The sequence below is a fragment of the Athene cunicularia genome, assembly GCF_003259725.1.
Source record: "Athene cunicularia isolate RWA chromosome 5 unlocalized genomic scaffold, athCun1 chr5_part1, whole genome shotgun sequence".
In the NCBI taxonomy this organism is placed as follows: domain Eukaryota; kingdom Metazoa; phylum Chordata; class Aves; order Strigiformes; family Strigidae; genus Athene; species Athene cunicularia.
Window position 1 is genome coordinate 8784828 of NW_020799101.1, and position 16333 is coordinate 8801160.

The 16333-nt window shown below is 44.1% G+C and overlaps 1 protein-coding gene across 1 annotated transcript in view; it reads right to left on the bottom strand.

The window, feature by feature from the left end:
- The window catches only part of PRKCH (protein kinase C eta), a 120475-nt gene that overhangs the window by 86900 nt on the left and 17242 nt on the right, over positions 1-16333 (bottom strand). Inside the window, exon 2 of the mRNA XM_026849361.1 lies at positions 4077-4140. Coding sequence (XP_026705162.1) covers positions 4077-4140 — 64 coding nt within the window. The remainder of the gene's footprint in view (positions 1-4076; positions 4141-16333) is intronic.

Here is a 16333-nt window from a genome sequence, read left to right on the forward strand (position 1 = left end):
GGTCTGGCAGGCAGAAGTCAGTCCTAGCCTTTTCTATAAAGCAGCCTGGAGTGAAACAGTTCCTGGGTCAACAAGGGAGCTGGCTGGAGGAGAGGGTGCTTCCCTTCACCCCAGGCAGGTGCCGGGCCCACCAGGACCCAGCATGGCCGGCAGAGACACGGTCACGCTTGGAGAGGTAATCTCCTCTCGACGTAAGGAGATTTTCATTTTAATTTTGCGCTGGTCGCTTTACACAGGAAATGTCAGTGAATGAAGGGAGTTAATATAATCAGATATAGCTTAGCACAGCAACAAATATATCCAGCAGAGAAAATACAGGCAGGGATAATTTCGCTAGACCTCCCTTTGCTTCCTATTGCTCCATTCTTTTCTCTTCCTAAAAAATTACATGTATTTTTAACACATGAATAGGCATATTTCCCTGCTTCAAAAGAGCAGGTTAACACTGATGGACAGAAGAGCCATATGGGAACCTACAAAGGACTAACCTCTTCCAGCTGTACATTTTCTATACTGTCCTCATCCCAACAATACACGAGTGCTTCTGTTGGACATGCTGTGCCTCTCGCAGGAGTGCCACCCTGCTCCCCCATCCACACCATAAGTAAGCAGAACCAAATTAAGTTTCTGGTCAAAAGAACTTTTGATCAAACAAAAAAACCAACCACTCCTGAAGCTAAAGAAAGTACAAGCTGCCAACACCACTGGGACTGTCTATTTTGGGTAAGCTTTCTAGGACAACAAAATAATACAGACTCAGGTGGACTGCAGTCTTTTTTCTTTGGTTGGTTTTTGTTGGGGGTTTTTTGTTTTGTTTGTATCCCCACTCTCTCCTCCCTCTCTTTGGCCACTCTTTTGGCTTTTACTTTATGGGAGTTAGACGATGGTGGCTGAGACCCTGTGAATTTTTCTATTTCCATAAACAAAACAACTAGCTTGGAATAAAACCTCTCCGAGATGAACAACATGCCAGCTGACCCTCCACCTTTGCTCAGTGGAGCTCTCAGAAACTTTTCAAAGGAAGATGCTCCCAATTGTTCAGACCAACTCCATTATGTTATCCTTCTGTACCCATGGTCTACTGAAAGTGGTGAGGCAGAAACTGCTAAAAAACCCCATGTGGGTGGCTGAAGAGACACTGCCATATTATTCTTTTTACTTGCTGGAATATGGCTTTTTTTTTTATCACCACATTACTACTGCTTGATCCCTTCCAGAGCAGGAAATGCCCCAGAGTTACACACTTAACCATTCATAAATCGTAAGAAAATGACCAGAAGTCTTAAACATCATATTGCTTGAAACTCCACGTGGGTCTACGTGCTACCCTGATGGGGTCTAACATGAGCTAATAGTTGGGTTCTCTGTGTACCTATAGACACACACAGGCTTCAAGCGTTCTCTGCCACGTCAGCCGTAACTAGCGGGGAGGATGTGGTAGCGGCTGCCCTTCAGATTAGGGTAAACAAGTGGGAAGGCACTTTTTGTGCTTTCAAATTGTGAGTTATTCTCAGACATCTTTCAAAAAAACACAGATTTCAAATACAATTCCGAGCCTTCACATTTCCAGTACAAGAAGAGAGAAAAACAGAATAAAACATGATGTTATGAAAGAGATCTCACCATTTTTCAGAAGGAAACCCCTCCCTGATGGATGCCTCCACTATCCAACAACTGCAAGAGGTCAGTATCTGCAATCAGGCTTGCCTGGGATTATGTTTATTATTGGAAACTCTAAATGTCACCACACATGGGACTAACCAGTCAAGAAAAAAACCTCAAGAGCTGTCTTTGATCTTCCTGTTCTGTAAGTCCACACATCCTCGATAAATGACAGAGGAAAGGGAAGTAAACTATTTCCAACATTTCCCATTTTCCTCAGAAAGCAGTAGCAGTACAAACATTTGAGCTGTCCATCTCTCGTCTTTCAGACCTTGCTAGCAACATGCCTTAACATCTTAGCCACCAGCACAAGTTTGAAGCACACTCTGGATTTATGCTCAAAACCACCATCCCTGCTCAACCCTGGGTTTAAATGTCCAAGCATGACGTACTTGCACGTGGATCCAAACTGGGATGCAGGTAAGTAAATGCCCTCTAGTTTCTTTCCTCTTTCCATCATTGGCTCTGTCACAGGCAATTAAAGCCAATTTCTAATATCCTTTTCACCCACAAGAGCCATGGTCTCTGGGCCTGCAAAGAAGTCCTCCAGGCCTTCCTAGCACACCTTTGTACTCTTCCTGTTCTCTGGTCACAAATAGAAAGCTTTTCCCAAATTGACTTGTAAAAGTGATCTTCATGTTTCCCTGTCAAAGCACAGTTGTAGGGAGCATCTCCCTAGAGGAGAAAGGGTAAATGATCTGTTAACGTTTTAAGCATGGATAAATGAGAGCCGTTTCTAGACCACAAAGTTGACACCTAGGCAGAGAAAAACATGCATTCTTACTCGACAGATAAAGAACTGAAAGTTGTAGCAACAGCATATAGCCTTACCAGCTTTACACAGCATGTGATCATCACTGGAAAAGGGAATTCTGGTCCTCTCTGCCCTGCAGAAGTGCCAGGGTGTGATACCCCTCATCTTCTCCATGACTCCAAGACCATACATTTCTTTAGGATCAAAGTTAGGCTTTTTGCTCATGTTTCCCTCCTAATATACCTTCTGCAAGTGGGACTATGACCTGCCTATGATCCCTAGGGGTAAGAGCAGCCTCAGCCACACAGGGAAGGATGTCTGCAAACCCTGCCACCAATTCCACACCACGGGCTTGGGGTGCTGCTGTGGAGAAAGACACATCTCCTGCTGGGCCCTCAGGTGTGGCTCAGCTGATCACTTCTGTGATCAGTTCATACGCTTTAAAAGGCCCCAGCCGTCCTGCCAGGAGCACAGCACTCCTGGGTTGTAAACCACTCAAAGAAAACTGAAAGCTTCACCAGCTCCTCTGATGCACCAGCTCCCCAACAAGCAACTTTCCAGGCCCCAGCACACACCAGGCCGCAGGCTCAGTAAGAGCGAGACAGCTCCCCAAAAGCATCCAGTATTTGAAACCGGTATTTGAAAAAGTCAGGGGCACTGAGAGGTCTGGGCACCTACCACAAGGCAGGAGCTAGGGGAATGGCTAGGCAGGAGAGCAGAGCTCCCCCATAACCCTTGAAGCAAGCACCCCTCCAGCTTGCACCCTCCTTGTGTCCAAGGCAGAGCATGGCAGGGTGGGTTACTCATGCTGCAGCCCCCTGGCACAGCCTTTGTGCCAAATAATCAGTATCTGGGGCAGAACAAAAGAAAACATCAAAAATCCAGCTCCCCCAGACAGCAGAGCAGATCCTGATTCAATTATTGGCTTCTGTACAGAAAACACCTCCCCACAAATGCAGTTTGAGGCCACAGCTAAAACAAATAAGAACCATGGTATAGGTCTGAAGAAAACAAGCTTCTACTGTGCCCCATCACAGATTTCCTGGGTTACTCCAGCACAGCTCACATCCATGTTCATAGCTGGTATCACAATAAACAACAGGGAAATTAAAAACATCACACTATAAAATATAATTACAGAAAGAAAATAAAATCTGTCCGGATACTTTTTTAGGGCAGCTGTCACACTAAAAACTTCTAAGTTTCCTGTGCAAAGTGAACTTGGAAAACAGAAATGCACATGAAATAGATGGGACTCATTATGCAATAAAAACCATCCAGATGTTTTAAACGTGTTCTATTTTAAACATGTTCTACATGCTCCTTAGCTTGCCCTTCAAGAGGCACCCAGGTGAAAAGTACAGGTGACAAAAACAATCTGTCTGAAGGACAACTTCAGATAAATAAACCAGATAAAGCACGAATCAGCTACCTGGATCCAAGACCAGAGCACCAGAGGAGCAGAGGGCACACACACAGAGTGAGCCATTACGAACAGCCCCTTCCAGATTTCCCCCATTGCTCAAGAAATCTCCAGCGTGGAACAGCACATGGCCTGCATGAAGAATGCCATCCACTTATGTATTGCTTGGTAACTGATGGCAAGAATACACACCAGAGTCCAGTTCTTAATAGAAACAAGCCAAAATAATTCCCTTACCTTCTGTGAAGCTGCCTGTAAGAGTTATGACAACAAACACTTTGCCTTCTGGCTCCAAATCCACCTGAAAAAGTAAAGGAAACTTTAGAAGATTGTTTTTCAAGGCAAAGAATCTTCTTGGGATTTTGCATGATAAATCTTGCTAACATTTTATAATATCTGAAGCTCTATATATATCCTCATGCACACCCATAATTTTACCAAAAAAAAAAAAAAAAAAAAAAAAAAATCAAGCATCCAGGACTCAAATTGTTCAACATTCAGGCCCCCATAAAAAGTAAGGAACTTAATTCCTTCTTTCTCCTAGAAGTGCTGAACAATCTCAACCTTGATAGAAGAAATGGAGATTAAAGAAAAATAAAATAAAATATGGTTCATAGTGTTCCGGTTTGTCAGGTAAATGAAGTGAGAGTGACATTTAAAACAAGCAATTCTCTTTAAAGACCCATGCATATCTGTTTCGTGAATTAGATGAACATTTCCTCCCTATTATATCTTATCTCACTGTTTCAAGTCTCTCAAAACGCCATCAGCGCTGGGATAAACGCTGATTTCTTACATAAATCACCTTTTGACCTTAAGCCATAGAAAACAGGACTGTTAGTGTTGTTACCTAAGGACTTGTCATTTAATCTAAATTAGATAGAGATACAGCACATAATTTTAGGGATCAGAGATTCAATCCCAGTGTCGGTCAACCTGTCCTTGAAAGAAGGTATTTATTTTTAGGTGAGTAGATTTTTCATTACATTTTTAGTTACATTTTTAATTAAGGTCTTGCTTCTGGTTTTGGGGTGGGTTGGGTTTTTTTTTTGTTCGCCAGCTAGTTTTTAGCAAAAATCACAGCTAAGGGTCCCTGAAGTTTGAGCCAGTCTGTCACACAGAAATCTCACTTAGAAAAAAAAAAGGCAGCAACCCCCATACACCCCAAAATTTTCTAGGTAAAAATTAGCAAAGAGGAGCTTCCCATCTTGCAGGTATCGATAATCTGCGTGTAACAGAAATTCTGAAAATAGAGCTCTCTGGAGGATTGACTAAACATGATTGTTCGAACCCTCTCTGCTCTTGTACAGCCACCTTTCCTTGGTCTGACAGAAATAGAAGCATGTCTTCTACACCACCAGCACCAAGTTTCATCACGGAGGTACCCAGAATTAATACACCTTGGCGTGCACACTGTGGAGTAGAAAAATATTTCCCAGTTCTGCAACAAAAAATGATGAGCCCAAGCTCCCTCTTTTTTCTTGGGTAATACACAATGTATCCTGCCAACAGTTTGATTCCTCCCCGGTGTTAACACACATCACATCATTCAAATAAACCTCTAACCCTACGCCTAAACTCCCAGAGCAACAGTGTACACACCACCACTAATCCAGACAACATTTGTCCCTGGCATGCAAAACCCTGCCATGCACCAACTGGTCCTTTTAAGGGAATAACATTAAGATACAGGTAAAAGAGAAAGTTGAACTCTATGTATCTGACAGAGGAGGCAAACAGCCATTCTACAAATGGACAGAGAGGGCTGCGGGGTGGGTGAAGGAGGTGTCCAAGCCGGGCTGGCTCTGCAGCGTTAAGGTATAGCAGCGCTTTCTGCTGGCACCCCTGCTCCTGGGGATGACAACTGCAGCTCCACTAACATAAGCCGAGAGAAAACAATCGCTGGGGTGAGGTGGAAGCAGAGACAGCACACACCATCACCGTACATTTCCCTAGCCTACACTGTGTTGTAGAGGTAGAGAAATTGTTTTTTAAACTATTGGGAATACATTAGGATGGGCACAGCAAATATTTTCAGAGAAAGGACAAGAGAACATCCTATTCACATGACTCCAGCTGCAGTCCAGAAGTGACACACCTCTATCAATGGGATACAAAACAGGCAAGTCAGAACTGCTTAGGAAAATCCTACCAAAATGTTCATTTTATGATCACTATATTTTCCACTTAAAGAAAAAAAAATTAAATCAATCTCACTGGGAAAATTTAATTAAATATTTAGCATTGACTCAATATTAAATTTTGCATTTGCTTGGGCTGCTTACTACACTGACTTTAGGAAGCTGTGTTTGAACAGCCCTCTGTCTCCATTAATGCAGAAGACATTCACCAAATGAACTTCAACTCCAGCTATCTCATGAATAATTTTTTCCTAAATTTCAGTTCACTGATGAGATATGCAGCTTTGTAAAGAAATGGTTCTTTCAAAAATACATAATATCTATAATATATACATATACAGTCACCCAAATGGATTTTATGGGAAAATCCTTACTTAGGTTTCCAAATTCATTATTCAGTGCTTATCATTTTTCTGCCAGTCTCCATACGCAGTGATTCACAAAGAGGATCCTTCTTCCCTTCTTCCAACATACACGGTCTTTGGTGGGATACAGAACGAACCCTGCACTCCTTGTTTAGTCTTAAAAGCAAAGGCTTGTCAAGACAGGAGCAGCTGGGCTGAGAACAGGAGATGCAACAGAAGCATCATCCATCTTCAACACAGGTAACAAACAAAAATTGGTCCCAACTCTGTGACACACCTTGCTCTCCACCACTGCAACTGAGATTCCTCTGCCCAGAGTAGCATAGTCTTACAAAACAGAAACAAAATACTTCTCTCCCCTCCAGACTCCAAGACTAAAGACCAATTCAAATCCTCTACACTAAGCAGCCATGCTCGTATTATAAATTTCTAGAGCACTCAATAAAGAGGATCTAGCTACACTCGATCATCTCATGGCACACGGTAGCTGGGTCTAATGAAAAGTTACAGTTGAAAGGCTCAAAAATAAGGACTGAAGCCCCAACATACCAGGAGCTGCTGAAACTTTGGCACACTGGCACCCCACTGGATGCAGGACTGATAGTGAAATCTTGTCCTATACAAGAGGTTAAACCAGATAGTCTTAAGAGTTTCTCTGGTCTTAATTTGATAGCAATAGCATCAACAAAAGCTAAGATACAATGAAATTAAGTAATTAAAATTAATAGACCATTGGTAAAAGTCTGGCTTTTGGACCTGCTATGATCTCCTTTAAATACAAAATTTGACCAGTTAAGTAGCAGCCGACACAATATCAGAGATCAGCTCCCAGTTACGCGGAATGTGCCTGAAACAGAAAATAATCTCTGACCTAGAAAACTGAAAGCAAAATGTCTGACCACAGACCTGCCCTCCCATGAGCCTGCCTGAGATCAGACAATTGAGCAGCTCCCAGACAGCAACACTCCCCTGCTTCCTCTCGGCCATCGCACAGCCCCCCAGTACAACAGCCACACAACACGGAGGGCCCTCGTGCTGGCGGCAGTTAACTGCTCTGAGCTCCTCACACTTGCTGGACCACAACCTGCGATGCCCGTGCAGCCAGAGGGATGCTCACATGCTGCACTGGCATGCACAGCCAGTGGCTTGCTAAACCCAGGCCCTGGGGCTAACCTCAGCCATCCCTGCAGCTCAGTTCCTGCCACTGCTTTACACCTTCATTACTGCCTTCATGCTTTGTGGTGCAGCTACAGAAACAGCATGTGCTTTGAGATTGCTTTACCAACCCAACAAGCAACTGCAGCCACATTTGGGCACGTAGAAATATGCCCATAACCATCTGAAACCAGATGCCCACAAATGAAGACTGTGGTACCTTACTTCTCCCCCAAAAGGAGGAACTCTGGATATAAATGCTCCTTCAAACTCTTCAGTCACTGAAGAACTTACATCACTAGCACCTACTTTCACAGACTGAGGACTTCTCACTAAGCTCTGTTATTTAATAAGATTTGAGTACGTGAAAAGGAAGCAGCTGCCAAAGGACTGGCCCTCCAGCCATGGAAGGAATAACCTTATCTAGCAACGGCTGGCTGGCAGCCCAGGCCCTGACGGCATGCCGGCAAGGCTCCGGCAACGTCAGTACCTCCCAGCATCAGCGAACACCCTTGGGATCCAGCCTCACAACACCAGTGCGGGTGTAACACAAGTATCACGCATACGCCAAGTTTTGCTTCTCACTTCTTCCCACAACTGACCATGGCTGCTTAAAGGCAAAAAACTATGTTTTTACAGAGAAGCAAGGGCCACATATTCTTGACAGAATTATTGAAGTCCAGAGCAGACCAAATCAGTTTGGGTCAACAATGCAGCTGATGCTGATCTTCTTTCTCAAAGAAAGCAAGAGAACCTTGGAGAAACTCAACTCTCTGATGCTAAGGGAGAACTCCTATATCATAATATAGGAGATGATACAGGAATGTAACCATGTGTACATGTTTAAGAACAATATTCAAAGAGTAATAAGTACAGAGAAAAGTCTCCTAATGCCAAGATCTATCTGGCACAGGGTAACTTCTTTTAGGGAATTGCAGAATTCTGCCTGGAAGGTTTAGTATCAGAGCAGGAGATGCACTGCAGTGGGAAAAGTCCTGTTGTATTGGGAGAGGCAAAGGACAAGTCTGAATTTTTATTTATGCATGATATTGTGAATGCTATGAGGTACACTGATCTCCAAACAAATCAAACTAAACTGGTGGTATGCTGCATCACACCACTGGCATGCATAGCTGTAAACAGTAATCACCCTCCTCACTCTCCAGCGCTTTCATCCTCAGCCTGGTCCCTCAGAGAACAACCAGGAGGAAAAACAGACTTTCCGCCTGGTTTAGAGGTGACTTGGCCAAGCTTTAGCTAACTGGGAGAGGAAAGTGTGCTTATCAGCATAGTAAAGCCTTTAATCGCTGCTCTCTTCTAGTTCAAGGAAATGGAAGGCAGCACGTGCCTCCACAGCACAAAGGGTGGATAAGATCAACTGTAGGAGCTCAGGAACCCCCTTTGTATCTGTAAGAACAATACAGGATTTTGGCCCACAGCTAAGCATACACTTTAACTTCTGTTGAACTTCACAGCCGTATCTAAGAGAAAACAAGCGCTGGAGGATTTTGTCAAGCAAGCTGGAAATGAGCAAGGACTGCTGAGTTCAGCCACGGTTTCATTACCCTGCCATTGTGAGATGCAACACTTTCGCAGTGAGGCTGAACACACACAGGACGGAGGAGGACTCCACTCCTAATTCAAACCACTCACATGGTGCCCCATGCCTGAACTTGCTGAGATCACACAGCTCCCGCGTGACTTCAAAGGGAGCTGCAAGAGATCGGTTTCCCACAAGAAGAGGCCCCAGTCAACCACCTCACACACCTTCTTCAGAAAAGGACTGTATTAACACTGTTCCCAACAAAAAAAAAAAAAAAAAAAAAAAAAAAAAGACTACTTCAGGAGTAAATGAGAGAACAGATTCAGGGAGACCGAAACAGGGATCCTTAATAATATGCCTTCACACATATAATAAAAACTGGTCACGCGTGATTCATCAATGGAAGAGGTTTGGAAAACAAATTCAGAAGGAGGGTAATCTCTCAGGCAACATATCAACACCCAGCTGAAGCATCCACTGAACTTGAAGAGCAGGTATAGTCAGTCAGCCTCAGAGAGCCAGGCATGTCTCTGAAAAAGTCACTGTGGATGGGAAGAGGCAGATTCGAAGGGTGGCCTGCCTGCCTGTGAGTTGCTCACTCTCCAAAAGAGAGACAAGGTGGACCTCCAGGATGAAGAGACATCTTCAGAACTGCATGAGCATTAATTATTGCAAACACAAGTTCAGAAAATGTTTTCTTCCTTCCCTCCCCTATCCAGTCCGAGAAGCCTGATCTGAAGTATACTGAAATCAGCGGGAATCTTTTTATTGTCTTTGGATCAGACACAAAAGACGACTGCATTTACCCTGAAGCCCAGAACATCATTTCTCCCATTGCTGCTCTGTCCTTCCTTCCTTCCCCACAGGCACAATTACTAAGCATCCTAAAAGTACAACCTTTTTCTAAGCCATGTCAGTGCTGACGTGGCTTCAAAACCAGAACAAGCCAGACACTTGCAGTGAATAAAGCAAATATAAAAGCTACCTGGGGACTTAATTAGCTTAATTAAACAAGTAGCTATATCTTTTGACTTCCTACTCAATTTTTAAATTTAATTAACAGAACTGCACATATAATCAGTCATTTGTAGAGGCAATTCCCAAGGCTCTGTTCAGTCAAAAGAGCTGAAAGTCTGGGGTAAGCTAAAGCTGTTTTTTCACATGCCTCTAGTTATTTCTTTTAATCTTTCTTGTTAAAGCTCTTAACAGATCATGCCTATGGAATGTCAAATCTTTCTTCATTTTAATAAGGTAGCACCTCCACCTGAGCATACTTTTGTTGGACAGGTCAAGTAGCAACTTTCTCAGCCAATACATGGTGTTTGGATAAATCAGTCCCTCTTGTACATTTTGAGGCTGACAGACACTTGTTTATCAAGTCAAGCACCTTTGAAAAATCCTTAGGGCTTCCTAGTATAAAGGAGATTTTGCATTTCCAGACCAACAGATTAAAGTAAAAAAAAAAAAAAAAAAAAATAGGGGGTGCCAAGTATCTTCTCATTCCTGCAAAGGCCAGCAAGTGCTTAGGACAGTAATTTCCATGGCAGATGGCAAGGGCAGACATGGACAGTTTCTCAGTGACCCATGGCAAGTTCTGTGCAGGAGAGGCCCTAGAAGATGCCATTTGGTGAACAGCAGTGGCCCCAGCTCTTGTTCCACCCAAGCTTTGAATATGGTGCTGCCAAACAGCAGCATTTCCCTGCTCCCACCAATATCTAATTTTGGTGCCAGCTCTCAAAACAAAGAGCAGGCAAAGTGTGACCCAGCTGTCAATCTCACCTCTAACTGGCAGGTCCACGCACTGCGCTGAATACACAGAGTGGTGAAGCCCTTACAACTCACTGATTCCAGCTGCAGAAGATGCACCATTAGACCTATAAACAATACCTGGTCCCTTGTGGGGCAACCTGGTCACCTCCTGGTAAGGGACAAAGGCTCAAAACTTCTGCCCCCTGCAACTGACAGCAGCTGTCAAAGTTTCAAGGGTAAAAGAAACCTTTCCAACAACTGTTACCGCCATATGTTTAACACCCTGGAGGTAAACCTACAAATGGGTGTAAAGTTAGTCTCTCTCGTAACTCCTATAACCAGTTATTCCAGCTATTACTATAATATTGTCATTCTAATTTTTTGTTCCAGGACAGCTGTTTAAAATACTACTTTTGTTTTCAGTCAAGCAGCATAATTATAAGCTGTGCGCCAGCCATGAACAATCATGCATAACTAATGACTCTCAGTCAATCCTGGACTCTTTAATCAATTTAAATCTAGTTTAATCCACGAGATTACCCACCTTAACAGGAGATTTGCTCACACAGGAAGAGCAAGGGCTGCAACAAGATTTATCTATCCCACAAAAATTTTTGCCAAGAAAACTTGCTTGAAGGGCAACAAATAAAATACAGATAAAAAAAGGAGGTTTCAAATTTTCAAAAAATAAAATGTTCAAAAGCATGAGCCAAAGCCTGCTCCACTGGAGTTACACCAATTTATATTACTTTTGAGAAATCCCACCCCTAAAATAACAATTTATTTATAAGTAATAGTTGCAGGTGGCTGGTCTTTAGTATATTTGAAATAAAATGTAGTGTTACAAAGCTGAAAAGATACACACAGTTGGTTCAAGGAATGTTGTATTTTTGTTCTCCTTGTGTTTTTTTAAAGAAAATCCCTCTCCGAAGGGATTTCTGATCTCTTTTTCCTAGAGTTATGTGGCAGAGGGAGGGAATTCAATCACCCAGTTTATCAGTCCCACAGTACTAAAGTTTCTTGAAGACCAAGCATTGACCCCAACAGCACCACCACTGAGCAAGAACCCGTTCCTTCAGAAACGTCAGTGAAGCTCAAAATGAAATAGGGGAGGGGGGAGAGTCTAAGAATCCCATGCACACACTGGCATCTGCAACGAGGGAGAGCTTTCATCCACAACCCTAGAGGGGCTAGAAAGGACTAGAGTGGTAAATGGGCAGAGAAGAAGACATGAAAGATGTCCAGACCCTAGCAGCGAGGGTCCGTTCTCTGAGGGCACAGAACATGCCAAGCGTGGGAAGACTGCAAACTGCCCACGAACAGCAAAGCAGGTGCTGAAACTCCTGCCTCAGCTTCAACGAGGCGGTTTGTTGTCAACCCTCCCTGCGGGTCAGGGGAGGAAGGTGGTCTCGCAGGCGGCTGCCGGCAGCTCTCGAAGCGGTGGTGGAGCCTGAGCTTTCCACAGGCGGCTCTGATCGGCGGGGCGCAGGCACGCTGCGGTGCATGGCTTCCTGCCCTGCACGGCTCCTGCAGCCCCGCTGCTGCACAGCACCCGTCCAGCCGGACGGCCTGAGCTGGGGGAGCAGTGCTGCTGGCATACAGAGCCCTAGAAGGCCAAGGTCTCCCCTTTTGGGCAAAGCCTTGGGGAACAGGTAGGAGCAAGGTGACAAAAAGCCTGCTCTGAACCAGCTTCGCACCCAGGAGACATCAAGTTGCAGGCAACTCGGCTCCGTGGCTCCGCTTTCCCACCTGGCTGACAAACAGCATCTCCTTTGCTCTAGTGACTGTACATGGTGGCCAGGGGAAACGTCAGGCTGAGAGCAAAGGCTGCTCTGTGCCTCTCTGAAGAGCCTCTGCAACCCAGCGAAACGCAGAGAGCCGGGGCAGGACACCACTCCCCGGGGGGGCCTCTTGACACCTTTGTGTCACCTCCCCTCCACAGCCTGTACCACCACAGCCTACTTGAAACCAAAACCGCGTGGGCAGGACACGTTCTGCCCTTCCCTACCACATGCACATACAAGCAGAGCTTTAGCTCTGCTGCACACAAATTATTAAACATACATCTTACTTTGTAACACCATGCCAAATACCACCACTGTGGTCGGTCCACCACTCGATTTTCCTCTCAACTCCTCTTGCCTTCCTCCTAGAGCTTTTTTTCTTATTTTTTAAAAAAGGGATTTAGGGGGGAAAAAAAAAAGTCACAGATTACTCTCAGTTTCTAACAGGCAGGTATGAACATCAATGTAGGACCACTAAATTAAAGGATGGCAAATGCAGGGCTTCATTTTTAGCTGTTTGAACACTTGATTACAGCAAATACACCCATGTACACATTTGGTAGCTGCTATCAAGATATCGGCTTTACATATGCAATGTATAGAAATCTGCCTGCAAACACCTATATATGGAATTGCAGGTAAAAGAAGCTGAAAGTGGGACAAGGTCTCTGCTCTTGAGAGGACTTAAGACAACAAACAAACAAAATTTTCTATTTCCATTCAATGAACAGTAACAACAGATCAATAAACCTCAACAACCAGTTATTACCAACAAAACAAAACTCTTTCAACAGCTATAAAGCCCTGGAACACCACTTCAGCTATCACACTCTAGACACATGAGTTGTGAAGAGATGATGCTGACAGCTCATGCTTTAGGTCTCTCACCAAGTATACAATGCAGGAAATGTCATTTTCTGTCTCCAAGTTCAGGAGATGATCAACAAACATATTTTCCATCACATTTATTAACTAAATATAACTTGGCAGAAAAACCAGGAAGTTTTTGCCAGTTTTGCTGTTTACAGTCATAAAGAAATCAATCACTGAGGGGTGCCAAACAGGCAAGTTGGTGGCACTTCCCGTCTGGAAATGCTCCAAGGGCCGTAGTAATGAGTTGGTAAGCGGATTTTTCTCAAAGTAAAACACTGACATAACTGAGCTGCACACTGATGCAGTATGCCCCGACAAGGAAAGGGCAGGTGAGTGCTAGCAAGTGAGCAAGCCCAGGTAGCCCATGTACCAGCCAGTGCACACCAGAGACCTGGGTTTTGCCCAGAGGAACAGAACAGGCATCAGGCAGAAATACAGAATGAGAAACAAAAAGATTAGGTAGAGAAGCAGTAACAACGCTCTTGGTCTTCAGAAGTCTTCCAAGGCACGGCATTCACCTGCAGTTTTAATTAACTTTATTAACAAATCTAGGCAGACTTATGAATCATGCATGACTTCACATTAAGCAGCAAAGTCTGCATCGCTGTCTGAGGTTCTGTGGTCAAGGTACTCCTGGTCACCCAAGGACTGTCACTGCACAGCTACAACAGGAGAGCACTACGTAACTTAGGAGAAATCCACTGGGTTGTACAATGTCAGACAGGGCCCTCAATATCCCGTTCATAGATCCAACTCACAGAACTGTGAACCCCTAAACCAGCTGCAATACTCTGCAAAGAACCCTGTTGCAGTTGTCTCCCCAGCACCTTGCTCATTTATATACTTGCACTGTTCTCCAGTATTCCATGCTGGGAAGTATTTCCTTGTTATTCATAGGTTTTATAGCATAAACTTAAACTTCCATGAAATTCTTCCCATTTGAGTCTCCATTAGGTATGTCACTATTTCTAAAATATCTTCCTACTACATATAATTCATTTGGTGTACTGCTGCTTTTCCATTTTTGTCCAACAGCTCTTTCTTCTTTCTAAAACCAGGCCACAGCTGATGAGATCATGAACCATTAAAATCCATTCATCTTCCAAATATAATCCATCAAATTTCTCAGCACTCCAGGTAGAAAGGGGAAAGGTCACAACTTCCTGCTACTCCAACCATTTCTGTCAGAGGTTTACTTTTGAAGAGCCGAATCCCATCTTTGTAATAACAGTTAAAAAGTTACATTCTGGTGGTATAGTAAAAGGCAACCTGCTGGAAAAGTTCAGTTATTTATGATGCTTAATCACTACTAATAGGTGCTGTAAAATAAAGAAAGAGGGATCCCAGAGTGAGATGCACTAAGCATCTCGATGCCTGCAATCTGATGGCAGGAAGCTGGGGTTCTGTGATACAGAGATTCAAATGCAAACCAAAAACTCAGGAGAGGGCTTGATTTGCAGATACCTACTCTCCTCTTCCCTTCGACACCAAGTGCCAAAAAGATCCGTACTTAGTAGAGGGCCTTGCAATACCCAATGCTATGCTGTTTGGTTGGCAAATGTTTTGTCTGCTGCGTGAGGAGCCAACAGCTATTTGTCCTGATCATCACTCACCCATCTCAGCTTGATTTCCAGAGCTGCTGTAACACCACACTGGGAATAGCTGGAACCTGAAAACACAGATGGTAGGGCTGAGGGAAACTCCATGCCAGGAAGGCCCACAGTGCTTGCTTTCAGCCAGGGAAACCTCCCACGCAGGCTGCCATCCCCTTGTTGCAACCCTGGTATCACGCTCCTACAGTGATGTTGCTGTACTTTCCCTAAAGGCAACGTCATGTATGAAAGCAGCTGCATATATGAGATTGCACACATCTCCACTTTCTCAACCAAAAACCACAAAGCCCCTTGGGGTGCTGAGGAAACCTCACACCATCAATTTTATAGACAAGGAAAGCAATGCATGGGGATGGAGCTAAGCTATAAACAGTGCTCGTGGTCTTCAAAAGCCAGGCCTAGCACACAGCACAGCAGACACACCGCCTTGAAAAAGTGCAAGGAAGATTCTGCAGTACCCATGAAAGCAACACATGCTGGGGTGCACAGTGGTCCAGATGTCAGGAAGAGTCAATTGCTCCACTGCACCAGAACCCATCATTGTTTTCAGTGACTAGAAAACCTCACGCTAAGTGCATGGAGGGGTGGGGGTGCACACACCACAAGCACTCCTGTCAGTATCACAGTGAATTAATTTATGCACAAAATCAAGGTATTGCCAATATTTCTGACAAAACATGTCTCAGTGGCTTGTTCCCATCATGGATAGCCCCTGCATTACTCATCCTTAGTGAGGATACAAAAAGGAGGGACTAATTCCAGCAACTTTCGAAACCCAGATCCTGGCATGGGCTGTAACACCACAGAGAAGGGTAAGCACCTATACTCTGACATGCTTTCCAGATCTTGAGTCAATCACTGTGACTTCTTTCCTCCTCCTCTCACTTCCTCACCTGGCAGTCCCTTAACACTGAAACTATTAAGGACTAACATTTATATCCAGCCAGTATTAATCTACTCCATCTCCTCTCACACTGCATGTTGCAAGATGATCTGTCAAATTATTTGAGACTGAAGGATGAAAAGTAAACTATCAAATATGGGTGCTGTCTCACAGGAAAGACTCTGCTTGGGACACGGGGAAAGATAGAGAGGAAGGTTAAAAGTACTTTAGCCAACATACTAGCCCCTCTCCCATTCCCTGTCAACAGCTTAGTGTACCCCTGGTACACTATCCCAGAACATCATGCAAAAGCAGTAGCAGTTTCTGGCCACAGAGCCAATTTGATGTTTCTAAAGGTACCAAAAAAAAAAAAAAAAAAAAAAAAAAA